Here is a 17,745-nt window from a genome sequence, read left to right as displayed (position 1 = left end):
TAAAATGGTAAAACATATTCATAACATCATGTCAAGAAGTTATTCTGTTTCTGTTATTCTGTTCTGTCCTGAGTTCCACAAGTCTAGCTCTTCTATAATTGAATGCAGCCTCGGTGTAACGTGATAAGGCTAGGTATGTGGCCTCTTCTTGTAGTAAAGTTGACTCCTGATTGCGGGGGTTTCCTCTTATCTCTGTGAGGAATTGAAGTCTGGTGTTGTCATGAGACATTCATACATAAGGTATTCCCAGGACTCCTCTTCACCACAGTGGCAATATGCGTTATTTTCTATTCCCATGGCTGTCAGTTTTTGCTGAAACGATCCATGTCCTGTAATCAGGAAGGTGACTTGCAATCCAGGTGAGTACCAGGGAGGAGGGTTCAGGAAAGTGCAACTTATTGAGGGAATAAACCTTTTGGTGATTGCTCCTTTCGGCATTATATCTCATGTTTCTCACCAGAGGTTTTGGTGGTCTGCAAGTTTTCTTCTCTCTTGTTTAGGGTCATTTGCATGGTCCAACTGCAGATTTAACAACTGCGTTGGGATTCCCTTCTTTAGGCACTGGAAGAAACTTCTCTTGACAACTTTTAGATAGTCAATATCCTGCATTGACTTGTAATGCAGGGGTGCTGACAGTACAGCACACCCTGGTAACCGATAGTAACATAAATCTTTGAATGGATTCAAGCTTGCACTTGTTCCTTTCCAGGATTGCCTTTCCACACCAGATGAAGGCTCCATAGCACGCAATTGGGACATATACTACCTTATATATTAATGATAGAGCTTTATTCTTTAGGCCCCGATCCGCTGTACTAATCTGCCTTATCATTGCAGTGTAATTTTGGATTTTAGCTGTCAGCTATTTTAAGTGTGGGGTGGAAGGATAAGTTGGTGTCTAGATACAGAGCCAGGTACTCGATTTCTGTGTAGAGATGGATCGGGGTGTTGTTAATTTTCATCACTAGTGGCCTTCGGATTTGGAGCTTTCCTTTTAGAAGGATTGACTTTGTTTTTTCACTGGAGATTGTTAGTTTGTGCATGGCGGCCCAGTCTTGCAGCTTTCCCCGTGCAAAGTTGGTTTGTACTTCCAATGTGGCTCTTGTACCAGAATGAACAACCAGTACGAGATCATCGGCAAAGGCCATGGGCTTGACCTTGCTGAGATCCATCCCCAGGAACTCATCCAAGACAATGGACCAAAGAAATGGCCCAAGGACAGAGCCCTGAAGACAGCCTCACAGTATATTCCTGGTGTCTGTTTGGTATTTAGTAGTTACCTGCACTGTTCTATTACTGAGGTAGGACTTTATACTGTTATAAAGTAGGCTGGACCACCATAGTTGATTGAAGGCCCCAGCAAAGTCCACCATTATGGCTAGAGAGTATTTAGATTCTTGTCTGGGTAGCTAGGGAGATTAATCTGTGGATAGCATCATCTGTACTGCAGCCTGTTTTAAATCCAAATTGATGCGGAGATGGTAATTGTTGGTGAGGTGGGAGAGCAAAAGTCATTCTTGAAGTTTAGCCAAAAACAGAAAGCAGGGCTATTGGTCTGTAAGAAGTCAGGATTTTTTTTTGGGTGTTTTAGGATTTACTTGAGTGTTGCAACTTTCCAGAAGTTGGGAAAAGTTCCTTCAGTAAAGCATATATTAAATAAACTTAAGAGAATTATAGGATAGTGTTCTGCGAATTTTTTTTACTATGTCAACTTCCAGCAAGTCCAAGCCTGGGGTTTTACCCTACTTCGTTTTGGTCAGGGCCAAATTCATCTCCAGGGATGTGAAGGGTGGTTCACTAGTATCTGATATGTATGCCCTGTTTCTGTAAATGATTTCTTGTTGCTCCAGTGTCGGTGCCAGGTCATCATTTGGGTAGATATTATCCAGTACGTTGTTGAGAGAATCAGACCAAGAGTATGTTGAGGTTCCATCTGGCTAGTGTGGTGTCCAAAACTTCACCTCTGGGGAGCCTGTTTATAATGATCTTGAATACAATGCCCTATGGATTGCCATTTCCCACTGTGGAAACTAGAGTTTGCCATGACTCCTTACATCTGCATATTTCTTTGGAGTATGCATTTCTTATCACACGGTAAGCCTCCCATGCTGCAGCTCCCTCTCTGGGGGGGGGAAGGTGTACTCAGACTGATTGAAACATCTTCCTGGCTAGGTGGACTCTTCTTCTAAGATCTCTCAAGTTTGCATTCCACCAGGGGACCATGTACCTGTATTGCCTTCTATGCGTGATGGAAGCATCACAGGCACTCCTGATGGCAGTTGTTACCTTGGTAACGCATTCTTCAGGTGTGAGTGTAATAGGTAGTGGGATGTCTTCTGGGAGAAACTTGCCCAATTCCTCTTGGAATCAGCGCCAATCTGCTTTTTTGTTGTATCTCACTATGTCCCTGGTGGTGTGCATTCCACTGAATGAACAAGAGAGAAGGTGATCGGTCTGCGGTCTGACGTCCATGACTTGTGAACAGCCCATGGCCCCAGGTGCCAAGTGTTCCATGGCCAAGCGATTTCAGTGCGTTCGTTAAAGCGATCCTCCTAAAGAGCTTTTGCCAGATATAATTCTTTTTCGTTCTAAATACCGTTTTCCTCATTTTCTATTAGAGTAGCTCTTTCGCACTACAGGTAGTAGGCAAAGGCCCAGAAAGGAAAGTCACCTTTCTGTTTCTTTTTTTTCTCTCGCTAACACAACTAACAGCTGCTTGGTCACCTCTTGGTACTGCTCCTGCCTCCCCGTGGCGGGGCCGGAATCCTGGAAGAAAAAGTTATCCTTCCGGGGCCAAAAGGAGCAATTATGGAAACCGAAAAATTTCCACCTCTCAAGACTGTAAAACCTGCTTCTTTGGATCTGCAACAAACTGACTCTGACTATCAAACACGGAAGAGGATGAAAACAGATGTACCTCAAATGGAATATCCATCTTTCCTCATACTGCATTCCCTAACGAATCAGTCTTTGGGTACTTTGTCTCCTTTTTATATCACACGAAATGTCTAGAAAGTGTAGCTGAATCACCAAAAATGGTAAGAAGACTGAAGCCTGGCGACCTATTAGTCGAAATCGTAAACATTCTGAGTCCCTTCTGAAACTTACATCGTTTGGTGGAGTTCCTGCTAAAGTATCTCTTCATGCTACCCTGAATAGTTCCAAAGGAGTAATTTCCGAATGGGATCTGTTGAACGTCAAAGAGGAGGAAATTGTTCAAGAACTCCAAGACCAGAAAGTTACTGAAGCAAGACAAATAATGGTGAAGAAAGATGGAGAATTTGTTCCTACTCGTAGCATCATTCTCACTTTTTCTACACCAAACCTTCCTTCATCAGTAAAAGCAGGATACTTAAACTGTCGCATCCGTCCTTATATACCCAATCCTATTCGATGCTACAAGTGTCAGAAATTTGGACATTCCCAAACTGTCTGCCGAGGAGATTCAGTTTGCTCAAACTGCGGATCAAAAGAACATGTCCGTACTGATTGTAATGCTGAATCATCACGGTGTCCAAACTGCAAAGGCAACCATTCATCCTTTTCTAGATCCTGTGAGCAATGGAAGCTGGAGAAAAAAATCCCAAAATACAAAGTGGAGAACAAGATCACATACCCTGAAGCTAGAAAGAACCTACTACAAAACATGCCTAAGCGTACATATGCTGAAGCATCCAAAAGACAACAAACAGTTTCAACGCAAACAGATATATCTGTCCCACCAAAAGTGTCAATTTCTGATTGGGCTCGATCATTGCTATCACCTGCATCACAGTCAACAAAACACCAAATAGTAGATAGGACAAACAATATCCCAATCTCAATACCATCTACTGCTAAATTAGATCCAGTTACTGCAGATCAGAAGGAAAATTCAGTTCATGTTAGAAAGAAATTATCTGATAACACAGCTATGGATATTGCAGAAAACAATACTTGTAATGAACCCATTCTAGATCTTCATGCAGAAGACGACATGGACACGTCCATTCTTTTCAAAAAAGGACAAAATAAAAATTGACTGTCACAAGCTGAGCAACATTAAAAAACAGACAGATTCAACTTCTAATTCAAAACCAACACAATGAACAACATAGTTCAATGAATTGCAGAGGCTTTCGTAGCAACATAGACGACATATATGAACTAATTGATCGTTATCATCCTGTGAGCATATGCCTACAAGAAACAAATCTAATACCACAAGTGTCCGTGTCAGTTAAATATTACACTCTTTTTCGACAAGACAGGACAAACAGTGCTCATGGTGGAGTGGCCATACTCATAGACTCAAGGGTTCCTTGTAAACAAATTCCTCTTCAAACTGCCTTAGAAGCTGTTGTGGCTTGTGTAATGATTGGCATTTCTTTAACGATCATTTCAATATATCACCCTCCCAATCAGCAATGTACGATTCATGAACTAGAAAACCTTGTTTTGAAATTACCGTCACCAGTTTGCCTGTTAGGAGACTTTAATGGACACCATCCACTATGGGGATCCCCCGTCTCAGACAGATGCGGAGAACTCATTGAGACACTACTAGACAGAGAGAATTTAACATTACTGAACACAGGTTTACCCACTTACATTCATTTTCCTACTGGAGCACCATCTGCAATAGACCTCTCAATCTGCTCTCCGATCCTCTTCCCAAGTGTCGAATGGACAACACTTGACAATCTTCTCAACAGTGATCACTATCCAGTAATATGCAGAATTCAAACCACGAATTCCAAAACAACTGATCCACAAATGAAATGGAAATTTTCTAAAGCAGACTGGACAAAATATAAAAGTCATATCTCTTTTGATGATCACATCATTGAGTCTTCCTCTATCAATACTGTCACAAAACATATCACAATTCAGATACTATCAGCTTCAAAGGTTGCCATCCCACAGTCTCAATTAAGAAATCGTAGACATACCAATCACTGGTGGAACGATGATTGTAATAAGGTGAAAAGAGAAAAGAATGCAGCATGGAACTTATTCCGAAAATGCCCTACCACTGCCAACCTTATCAATTATAAGAAACTTAAAGCCAAAGCACAGTACATCAGGCGAAAGGCTAAAAAGGACTCTTGGATAAAATTTGCTTCATCAATCAATAAAGACACTGAAGCCAGAATAATATGGAAAAAAATAAGGCAGCTAAATGGTAAATACCCTACATTACCTGCACCTATTTTTAATTGGAATGGGAAGGAGATCTCTAATCCAGAAGATATTGCAAATGCTTTAGGAACTGTGTTCTCTGAATTGTCCGCCTCCATTGCGTATCATCCATCATTCCAAAAAATTAAAGCCGATGCTGAGAAATTCAAACTAAATTTCAAAACTACCTACTGTTTACCCTATAATCAACCGCTCACACTATCAGAATTGAAAGAATCTATAAATATTTCCCACAACAGTGCCCCTGGCCCTGATGGAATTTACTGTGTAATGCTTAAAAATCTAGATCAGCAATCGTTATCCTCTCTACTAAAATTTTACAATCGGATATTTTATGAACACACATTTCCTAGCTCCTGGCAACATTCATATGTAATTGCTATCCCTAAACCAGGAAAAGATCATTCGATCCCTAACAACTACAGACCAATCTCTCTAACCAGCTGCTTAAGTAAAACTTTAGAAAAAATGGTGCACCGTCGATTGATGTGGTACCTTGAGTCTAGAAACATAATCAGCAACAATCAGTTCGGCTTTCAGAAGAAGAGATCATCCTTAGATCTCATGATAAAGGCTGAATCAAACATAAGAAACACTTTTATCAGGAATCAACATCTCGTCATGGTGTGTCTCGATATAGAAAAAGCTCGATACCACATGGCGTTATGGAATCCTAAAGGATCTCCATTCTATAGATATGAAAGGGCATTTACCATATTTTATCCAAAACTTCCTTTGCCACAGGACATTCCAAGTTCGATATCAGCAGGCTCTGTCTCACACATACAGACAAGAAAAAGGTGTCCCTCAAGGCTCTGTCCTCAGTGCCACTCTATTTGCTATACGAATTAACAATATCACAAACAGCATTCCAAACACTGACTCATATATTTATGCTGATGATCTTACCTTGTCCTGCCATTCTCAGACTATAAATTATATTGAGAGGCAATTACAAATATCAATAAATAATATTGAACTATGGATGACACAAAATGGATATAGACTATCAAAACACAAATCTATGGCCATGCACTTCTGCAACAAGCGCAAAATGCATCCAGAACCCGAGTTACACTTGGCCAATCATCCTCTTCCAATCGTTAACAGTATTCGTCTCCTAGGGCTAATTTTTGATAAGAATCTAAATTTTCAGGAGCATGTTAAACACCTACGAACCACCTGCCTTAAGAAAATTAACATACTTTGGGTCGTCTCTAGTACATCCTGGGGTGCAGACCGGTACACCCTGCTCCACATGTATAGGTCTCTAATTAGATCTCGCCTAGATTATGGAGCGCCTGTCTAGTACTGTGCTAGAGAGAGTACTTTGGCTCGTCTTGCTCCAATCCAGCACACTGCCCTTAGGATTGCCCTGGGTGCATACAGAACATCACCTGTTCAAAGTCTGTATGTTGAGGCTCACAAACCTCCACTCTGTATCAGGAGAAAGATGTTACTGTTAAACTACTTGGCTAAAATTAAAAGCTTCCCCACTCATCCTATTTGGCCACTACTGTATGATCCGCAGTGGAGAACACACTATGGAAACAAACCCAGAACAATCCGACCTGCTGGTATCAGATTACAGAACCTATTAGAATGCTGGAATATTTCCTTTCATAATATCATCAGAGATTTAAAAGACCAGGATCCCCCATGGATTACCTTAACTCCTTCATATGATGATTACTTTGAAAAATGGGGAAAAGGTGCTGTAGCAGATGTTAACATCAGACAGTTGCATCTTGTCCATGAAGAAAATTATTCCCACTTTTCTAAGATCTACACTGACGGTTCAGTCGGGCAATAAAGTGGGTGCAGCTGCTGTCTTCCCTAATACAACTGTTTCTATTCCACTTCCAGCTGAATGCAGCAGCTATACTGCTGAACTCTATGCAATTAAACTTGCCTTGGAAAATATTTCCTTCCTGTCAACGAATAAAAGGATAGTGTATACTGATTCCAAGAGTGCTCTCTTAGCTCTCACAAACACCTCACTTTGCAATCCTTTGGTAAAGCTAATAAGACAAGAACTGATACATCTCCATGAGCAACATTGCACTGTTGTCTTCTCCTGGATCCCAGGTCACAGCGGTATTCCTGGAAATGAGTGCGCTGATCATGCTGCAAAGCATCCCTCCAACGTAACCTTATCAAATGATCTTGTTCCCTATCCTGATTATAAACATAAAATACAGGAAATATGTATGGAACAATGGACTCTTCTGTGGAAAAAGCAAACACATAATAAACTGTTTCAATTGAAACCTGAACCACAATTATGGACCTCTAGCCTCCGTAAAATCAGAAAGGAAGAAGTACTTCTAGCCAGAACCCGAATTGGCCACACTCACCTTACTCATATGTTTCTGCTCACAGGAAATGATCCTCCTCAGTGCACGCACTGTTTGCAGCCGCTATCAGTGAAGCACATTCTGATTGAATGTAGCTTGTTCGACACTGCCCGACAGTCTACTTTCAGCTCCATCTCAAACCTCTTGTCACTCAACAGCATCATAGGTAATGACGCAAAACTCTCCGAATTTTTCACCTACTTGAAAAAAATTAAAATGTATGACCAACTCTAATTGCTCCCAGAGCAGTTATCACATGTATACTTACTTACTTTGATAGGTGCAATATGGCCTATGTAGCCCTTGTGCCAGAAATCCCATAACAACAACAACAACAACAACAGCCCATAATTCACTTTCAATGTCAGGTGTTGCTATAGTGACATCAATTGTGCTCTTCCAGAGGGAGCTGCTAAAGGTGGAGAGGTGACCTGGATGATTCAGAATCCACACATCAGAAGAAATGATGTAATCTTCAAGTCTTGTACCATTTCTGGTTGGTGTTCTGTCTGGAGTTAGCTGTGCCAGTGTGCTTAGTGGCAGTTAGCATCCATGCCTATCAGCAACCGCCCACCTGGGAGGAGATGAGGTGCTTCCTGGATGACGGAGACTGCAGTAGAAATATTCTCACCTGGGTGAGAATATAGTGAAAGAAGATATAGGGACTCGAGAGATGTCATAATCTGTGCACAGGCGCTGATGGAGGTACATAATGGTGCGATTTTGGTCACCGGACTCCTCACAACAACAGCTACCTATGAATAATGGTCTTCAGTGCAGTGAATGATTTTATATGAAGTGGGATATACCACAACGTTCCCAGAGTGGACGTAGGGTTCCTGCAATATCATTGCATCAATTTGGTTTTCTTCAGCTTTGATCTTTAGTTGTTCTGCAACTATTCTCACTCTCTGTGCATTTAATTGCAGTAACTTGAGCTCTCGTTGTCTATTTTTTGTGGGGTATCTGTCCATAATTTACTCATTTGGTAAAGGCTCCTCACTTTTTTGTATACTGGACAGTTTGTGTCATGAATCGAATGATCGTGTGGTGCCCTAGCAGCCATGCAGTTTGTGCAGGTTGGTGACTGTTCCTTGTTCGGGCAGTCCTTAAAAACATGCGCCTTTTGAGCACAGTGGCTGCAGGTGGTCTCACACTGGTTGCAGGTATGGGACATATGCCTAAAGTGGAGACACCTGTAGCACTTAGGGACCGATATGTGCTTTTTAAACCTATGGCTGCCCCAGCCAATAGAAAAGTGCACACTGCCGTTGCTGAAGCAGTTATGAAAATAATGATCATAGCATATATAAGTAGAGTTATAATAATTAAGCTAGAGGCAGCGTGCTGTCTGATGAAAATGTAAAGAACACAAGGTGCCAAACTAGTAGATAACTATCTACTAGTTTGGCACCTTGTTTCTTTCTTTCTATCCAAACTAGGATAGAAAGAAAGAGAAGTATTTAAGACAAGGAAAGAAGGCAAAAAAACCTAAGTGATGCATTGAATTATAAGAAATTAAAGGCTGAATTAGATGGACTGAAGCTACAAAAAAAAAAAATATTTTATCTAATAATATTTTAGGGCAGAAAACCTCAAACTATGACATTAGTTAGTGCATTTGCATCATTACTACATAGCTGAATTTTTTAGACAAATCATATTGTGAAATTGCGATTTCACAATATGATTTATTTGGTTTGTCTAAAAATTCAACTATGTAGTAATGATGCAAATGTACTAACTAATGTCATATGTGTAACTTCTAATTCTGCTGGACCCAAGCTTTGAGTCTTTGAAAAGTATTCGTTAAGAGATGCTTCACTGCACTATGTAATTGAGCATAATAAGCAAGAAATCACAAACAGGCAAAGAACTTTTAAAGTACAGTTTATTGCATTTCATGATATGCATAATTTGCCCATTGCTGTATATGATATTCGTTCAATGTATGCTCTGTCTACATAGTTCTTAAGGATTCTCCATACCTTGATATGATATTAATTTGGAAGAAAAAATCCAGGAACACTGTTTGGACATTGTCATACAGTTTTGAAGCATTCTGCCTTTAGCCTGATCAATTAAAAAAGTCATCTGATTTTTAATTTCTAAAAGTTATGCATTGTACCCTTATTTGGCACAACTAACCATTGTTTTCCTGTTGTTAGTTGTGTCATTCATTTGCCATCAGTTTTGCACCACAGGTTTTGTTCAAGCTGCTTGTTTTGCCCTTTCTGCCATTCTTGTTAATGTTCCCCCTCCCAGCTGTAGCTTAGGAAAAGCCCACTGGATGCATTATTTTGGAGATGAACACACCTCCTTCCAAGAATTATGTTTATCATAATACAGACTTTTCTTGTTTGTCACATTGTATAATTATGTGCCAGCTGTACTTGTGGCCATGCAATGCCTAATTGTTTGCCCTGCCAAGTCCCCCCCCCCCAAATAGGTGGTTTTATTTTGGTTCCTTTCAGCATACTTCATAATTTCAGCAAGTGTTGCCTTTAGTTATTGATTTGCAATTGTAAATTGTGATTCCTTTTGCTTTCCATTTAGGTTATCCTATTGTCAATGATCCTTTATATAACCATGAAGTATTTGGACCAAAAAAAGGAAAAAATGGTGATATAGGAAAAACAAAAGATCAGGTATGTATTATTTTATTTTTTTTGAAACATGAGTTTATGACAGTTTAATTCAAGAACAGAGTCCCCCAAATGAACAATTTTATAACAGTCAAGTTTATGTATTTTTTATGCAGCCATAAAATGTGGTATAATTTGTATAGACTGGAAAAAGATCAAAGTGATGTGAAAATTTATCTGTAACAGTGTATAATTTGAAGTCATTCATTATTGGTGTTTTGCCAAGTTCATGCATACACTCAATTACTTCTCCATATTTTTGTAGCCCTTCTCTTCATCTCTCTATGTTCACTCTCCCCTCTCAATTTATCTATTGTAGGTTTCCCTCAGTCTCCCTCTGGGCCACTTCCTCCTCAACTTTTCCTTCAGTTCATTGATTCCTCACCTCTCAACATATCCGGTCCAATTTCTCTTCTGCCTTCCAATTATTTCAGCCAAACATTTCTTATCACCCACTCTTTTCTATACCTAATTTCTCGCTTTATCAGCCTGGCTTATCTTTTTCATCCTCATCTCAAAACTTTCCAATCTTATATTTTTCATTCTCAGCGTCCATATCTGTGCTTTATAAAGTACTACACTTCATACCAGATATCATACCAATAATTTTCCTAAACCAATTCCTAATCTCTCGCATAATACCCTTATTTATTTCTCAAAAGCTTTCTTTATCTATTGCTATTCTTATTCTTTTTTTTCTCTGCTGCTCTTGGCTTCTTTCACCATTAGCCTTTCCAATTATCTATACTCACCTATTCTATTTTCTTTCCTCCCATTTTCCAGTATTGAACTAACATCTTTCTCTTTCTGCTTTCATAACTTTTATCTTCTCAATATTTGTTTTCATCAAAAAATCTCAACTTTCCTTTAGCCTATTAACCAATTTTTGTGATCTTTCCTTAGAATCTGCCTTCATCTTCACTCCATAATGCAGTTCTCCCTCATCAATATTACTTTAGCAAATGCCTCTAACCAATTTTTTTCTATGTTATATATTAAATCGAGTTGGGGGCAAATAAGACCCCCATCTTACACCTCATCCTGTCCTTATGCTTCCAGTGTCACCTTGTCCTTTTCATTATTCTTCAGTTCTTTGAGTGCACTTGTATCCTTTCCAGTATATTCAGTAATTTAACCCAATCTCTTTGTTCGCTTTCATGTGTCTTTCTGTCAACATTCTCATTGCTCTTGTTACATCCCTTGTTCCACTGTCCTTCCTGAAACCAGACTGTTCTTTTCCCACATTTTCCTCTATTCTTTTTAATCTTTCTATTTAATATTCTTAGTATTATTTTTGCTGCATGCTCTACCACTCTATAAAATCATTACATTTCACTGCTTGGGTGTTCTTTTTCAGTGATATCATTAAAGTGTCTGCAATTCTGCCCAGACATGATAGGAGGGAGTACATGATGAGAGCCCTGTCGATCAATTCGGCCCTGGAAGGATTGTGCAAGGCTCGAAGGGGTAGAATTTTTTTCAGCTTGGTCTGTACTTGTTAACAGGAGAGACTGCTTCTACAGGGATGGGATACACTTAAATAGAAAGGGTGCAAGAATGTTTGCTGATGCTATCGAAGCAGTGTTAGGTGGGTCGGAAAACTGCTAGATTGGGGGGCTACAAGGACTAATAGATTAACAGTAGCCACTGACAGAGGTGAAAGTGATTCATGCACTGCTTCTATTGGAATGAGCTGCAGGCTGCAAAATAAGATGCAGGATAGTTCAGAGACTGCTGGGAATCATTGGGGTACAAATAAACACATCGGTTGTGTTAGGGTAGCTAAGAAAAAGAACAGCTGCATGTATACTTGCGAGTACACCAATGCTAGGAGTTGAGTAAATAAATTTGATGAATTTGAGGTATTGCTCAAAACATCAAAGGCAGATATTGTGGGGATTTCAGAGACGTGGTGTCACACAGATATAAGGAATGCAGAACTGGAATTTGGGGAGTACAATGTCTACAGAAAGGATAGACAGGGTAGGAAGGGAGGAGAGGTTATGCTATTAGTTAAGAAATACATAAAATCCAAGGAAGTGAAGCCAGTCGACATTGCTGGACAGTGCAGTGTCGAGTCAGTTTGGTGTGACATAAGCATTGGTAGATCAAAATTGAGAGTAGGAGTGTGCTATAGGCCTAATGACTCTGATGAGTATAATAAGAAACTGTACGGGGAAATAGAATGGGCCAGTAAATCAGAGAGTCTTATAAAGTGGGATTTTAATTTCCCAGATATTGACTGGAATTTGGGGGCTGGTCACTCACACACTAGCAAGGCTTTTGCGGATTTATTGGATGATTGGTTTCTACATCAGCATGTTCGGGAGGCAACTAGAGGGAGTAATACTCTTGATTTGATTATGAGTAGTGATTCTTCATGCATTAAGAATCTGCAGGTAAATGAACCACTAGGTGGCAGTGATCACAGTGTGCTGAAGTGGGATTTACTCAAAGAAGTAACTACCATTAGGGGTAAAGGGAAGGGTTATTGCTTTTGTAAAGGCGACTACTATGGACTGAGACAGTATTTAAATTCTATACAGCGGGACCAACTGATGATGTTACCAACATCAAATTCAAAATGGGAAGCATTCAAAGAACTTATCTTGGAAACTACTAGGCTTTACATACCAACTGAGAAATATTGTTCAAGGTTTAAGCCTAAGTGGATGTCAGATGAACTAATGTGACATATGGCAGAGAAGAAAAATGCATGGGATACATACAAATTAACACGTGACACAGAAGCCCATGATAGATACAAGATGATCTGTAACCAAGTTACAAAGGAGGTTAGGCAAGCGAAGGCAGATTACGAGAAATCTTTGGCAAGGGATGCAAAGAAAAACAGCAAAGAGTACTTTACTTATGTAAACTCTAGAAGGAAGGGGATGAATCAGATTGGTCCACTTGATATCGATGGGTCAACTGTTGATGATCCTGCTCAGGTAGCTAACAAACTGAATGAATATTTTGCATCGACATTCACACATGAGGAGTTATTCAGCGAGGGGAATGCCAGAGGTGTATTCAACTCTGGCAGTAAGCTAGAGAATCTTGTAATAACTGAGAGAAAGTGGAGGAGAAATTGTTGAAGATAAATACAAGAAAGGCACCTGGGGTGGATGGGATCTATCCAGTTATATTAAAGGAAGCAGCAAAGGAAGTAAGCAAACCCTTAGCCATAATTATGAGAGCGTCCTTGGACTCAGGGGAAGTATCCATGGGCTGGAGATGTGCAAATGTAACCCCAATTCACAGAGGAGGATCAAAGGGCGACACAAATAATTATAGACCTGTTAGTTTAACTTCTGTTCCTGGAAAATTAATGGAGGCACTGGTTAAAGAAGCACTGCAGGATCATTTAGACAAGACTTCAGTCATAGCTCAGACACAGCATGGTTTTGTTAAGGGGAAGTCTTGCCTGACCAACTTGATTGGATACTATGATGCAGTCACAAAAGAACTGGATGCAGGGAATAACTTTGATATTATATACTTGGATCTTAGAAAGGCTTTTGATACTGTTGCACATGGAAGACTGCTGCACAAATTGGAGCAGTGTGGCATTGGAGGCAAATTGCTGCTGTGGATAAAGGGGTGGTTGAGGGGGAGAAGACAGAGAGTGGTAATCAATGGACACTGCTCATCGTGGACTAATGTTATTAGTGGAGTCCCTCAGGGTTCAGTATTGGGTCCATTATTGTTTTCTGTATTTATAAATGATATTGATGATTGTATATCAAGCTTAATGTCCAAGTTTGCCAACGATATGAAGGTTGGCAGGGTTGTCAAGGACACTGCTGACACTATGCTACTGCAACAGGATCTGGAGAGGTTGAGCAGATGGGCTTTGAGGGGGCAAATGAAGTTTAACATTTACAAATGTAAAGTACTACATATAGGAAACAGCAACCCCAGAGCAACGTATCAACTCTGTGGTACTACACTGACAGTGGTAGAGAATGAAAGGGACCTGGGGTGGTTGTGCAGGCAGATATGAAGTTTTCTGAGCAGTGCAGACGGTCTGCAAGAGTAGCTCATGGTGTATTGTCGATGATATATAGGAATTTTTCTAGCAGGGATAAGGAGGTGATTATTCCCTTGTATAAGGCAATGGTCAGACCACACCTAGAGTACTGTATACAGGTCTGGAGGCCTCATTTCAAGAAGGATGTAGAGATGCTGGAACGAGTACAGAGAAGTGCAACAAGATTAGTGAATGGAACAAAGGGGTGCTCTTACGAAGAAAGGCTTAAGTTTTGCAAATTCCAGTGTCTGGAGACTAGGCACAGGCGAGGTGATCTGATAGAGGTGTATAAAGCCTTGAATGGTTTGAGCATGCTCAATGCTGATGAGATTCTTCCTCTTGCTCAGAATAATCACCTGAGAGGGCATAAATTCAAATTGAGAAAAGACAGATGTAGGATAGATGTGAGGAAATTTGCCTTTAGCCAGCGGGTGGTTGGCTGGTGGAATAAACTTCCATCCCTTGTCGTGGAAGTTGATAGCCTAAATAAGTTTAAGGCTCAGCTGGACAGGTATTTCGAACGAACAGAGGGGTGAAGTGGAAGTGGTTATTTTTTATTTATTTATTTATTTATTTTTTTTTTTAGCTGATGCTGCATAAGCTTACTTTCTTGCATCAAATGCCTCTACTAATGCTAATGCAGTCCTCAAATCTTTTGTCCCTTCCTCCTCGAATCCTTCTACTCCACACTCATACATTAACCTATATAATTCTGTTAATTCTCTTAAGCTCACTTCCCCTAATAACCTTTTAAACACCACTGGACTTCATCCGTATGTACTGACTTATTTCCCTTCATTTCCTTTAACACTGCAGTTATCTCCTGCTCTGTTATGACTGACCCCAAACTTGATCCATTATTATTATATTCATGATCTCATTGAGACATGTGAAAACTATACAAGCATCATTTGAAGCTGGTTAAACAACACCTATAGCTATATACTAACTGTTACAGTGTTAAGCAGCAATTCATTCTTCTCTGCCCTCTCATATAGAGATGAAGAACTTTGTAAAACTGATATCAACACGTACAGACAGATATTATTTCCTTTACAATGGCTCCTTTTTAAACTGTTTTATTGTGGGATTGCTCCTCTCCCAGCATGTTTGTACAGAGATGGGGGAATGCAGATGTGCCTTCGGGCAGCAAAAGCCAACCCATGCCAAAAAAATATATAAATAAAATTTTATATACTTTTATACGAAAGGAAATTTATATTTTGCTTTCAGTGGTGAAAGCTAAAGATAAATATAAAAATATTCTTTCTGACATGGTCAGTTTCACACAGGCTTGCCAGCCACAAAATGAGGAAGTACCCCCTTCTTTAAGTTTAATATTGCTTATGAGTGAGCATCCTGAAGGGGAATTTCTATAAGCCTGATCTCACTGAGATTTGTGAAAATTCCACGCATGTGTCACCCCATTGAGAGAAAAACAAGGATGAGCTCTTTCAACAAACATCAGTCAGCCAAAAGGGCATGTTATAGTGCAAAACCAATTGCTCTATAATATATTGCAGTATGTTATAGAGCATTTGGTTTCCAGTTGCTCTGTAACATATGTATGTTACAGAGCAACCTCATTTTGTATGTTAAGTTGCTTACAATAAAAAAGTTTGTTTAATATTTCATGTCTTTTGTTCATTGCTATTTTCCTTCCTCCTAATGAACATAAAGATGATTAGGGAGACAAGTGCACCTACTGCAGAACAATCGCTGTCAACAACTTTGATGTCACACAATTACTTTCTCTTCTATGTTCATTGAGGGAGAACTTAGAATAACTGGCGCCTCCGTAGCCAGGTGGGTAGGAGCAGCAGTGCGTAGCACAAGCTTCTTGATTAGACCAGGGTTCGAGCCCATGACCATCGAATACGGAGGATACAGAGAGGTCAGGGAATGATCACCACATGTCCCCAGAGCAATATGGCCTTAGTTGCTAATGCTCCTAAAAACCAAAAAAACAACTAGAATAATTATGTGCAAACAGATATTTCATTTCAAATAGCTCCCTTTTACTGTTACTGAGATTCCCCTGGCACATTTTAGCTGACAGGCTACTGTGTGATATGAGGATTTGAAGGCATGACATGGCAAAAGTTGATCAATGCCATGAATAAAGATAAAATTTGTTATGAAACTACATAAAATATCTTTTGGTGTGAAAACAAGAGATAAATCCATATTAATTTGGATATTTTACATGTGTTTGCCAGCAATAAAATGACATGTGCTAATCATTCCCACTTGGAACTGAGTGAATGGGGAAGAGAGAGTTTTTCAGAAGTGAGAGAAAATTTAGGCATGAGAGATTTTTTCAGGACTAAATTTTCAGTTAAAATTTGTCTAACTGCTTCTGTGTCCATACTGGGTTCTGATGCAACTATTTTAATGCTTAAATGATGGTCACTTCTAATCAATGTCCTCACCCAGTCCATATTTTCATCGGTTTTTCATGACATTTGTTGTCTTCCATGTTTTCTCTTGATATATGAAAAATTTAACCCATTTTGTTCACTAGTGGTAAAATAAAAAAAAAAAAAAAAAAGAACATGAATGAAATTTGCTTGTAATAAAAACACTTGCTTAATATTTTGTGCCTTTTGGTCATTACACATTCATATTACAAATTAGGGAAAAAAATGGGATAAATTTTATTTTTGGCTATAATGTGGGTGTTTAAGATCTTGACACTCCTGTTATATCATGTTGCACTGCATGTATCAGTGCATTTTTAAATATTAAAATCCTTATAGTAAAGAGAACTGATGACAAAGATATTTTTCCTTTAATCCTGCAGTAGTGGTGCCTCTGATTGTTACAGACATGGTGGTGGTGCTACATCTGACATTTATTTTTTTTCTACTTTCATTTTAATTTCTGGGTTTTTTGAATTCTGCTTGGTGTAATTGATATTTTTTCCTTTCTATTGTAATTATATGGTATTGGTATTATAATTGGTATTGTATATTGGTATTTTTTACTTTCTTAATGGATGCAATACTTATTGTATGCATTTTTTTAGTATTCAATAAAAAATTAAATATTTAAAAAACACCTTTCTCGTTTATCCCTTCTATTTCTGTTCTCTGGAACAATCTTCTTTCTTTCCTTCCTTATATATGTCTCTAGGTATCTTCTGTTTTCTTACCCACACATTGCATTAGGGTACTGTAGGTTCACATTTCACATTCTGTCAGATTAAAAAAAGAGTATTATAGGAAGGTGAAACTGTTAGACTCATACAAAATTTAAAATTTAACATGCGCATACATTTCTGTATATTATATTTATGAATAGTTTTAAAAAATATATGCACATATTAGGTGCTATTATTCACTGCCATATACAATTTTTTTAAAATTTTCCATGCTGTGAAGCACACAAAATTTGAATATTAGACATGGCCTCTAACTCACTATTCTAAGTATTATTACTTTTTGTATTTATTATACAAAAATAATAATGAATTTCAAGTGAATCTTTCAAAAAAGATGTAGTTTACAATCGTTACAAGCCATCATAT

The 17,745-nt window shown here is 39.0% G+C and overlaps 1 protein-coding gene across 1 annotated transcript in view; it reads left to right on the top strand.

The window, feature by feature from the left end:
- The window catches only part of RluA-2 (RluA pseudouridine synthase 2), a 137,602-nt gene that overhangs the window by 104,171 nt on the left and 15,686 nt on the right, over positions 1-17,745 (top strand). Inside the window, exon 10 of the mRNA XM_090381048.1 lies at positions 10,095-10,186. Within this exon, the coding sequence (XP_090237174.1) occupies positions 10,095-10,186 (92 nt within the window). The remainder of the gene's footprint in view (positions 1-10,094; positions 10,187-17,745) is intronic.

This window comes from Mastigoproctus giganteus, chromosome 9, assembly GCF_048544385.1.
Source record: "Mastigoproctus giganteus isolate SK-2022 chromosome 9, ASM4854438v1, whole genome shotgun sequence".
NCBI classification, from domain to species: Eukaryota; Metazoa; Arthropoda; class Arachnida; order Uropygi; family Thelyphonidae; genus Mastigoproctus; species Mastigoproctus giganteus.
The sequence above is the reverse complement of the archived record's forward strand: the minus strand, read 5'-3'. Positions and strand labels throughout refer to the sequence as shown.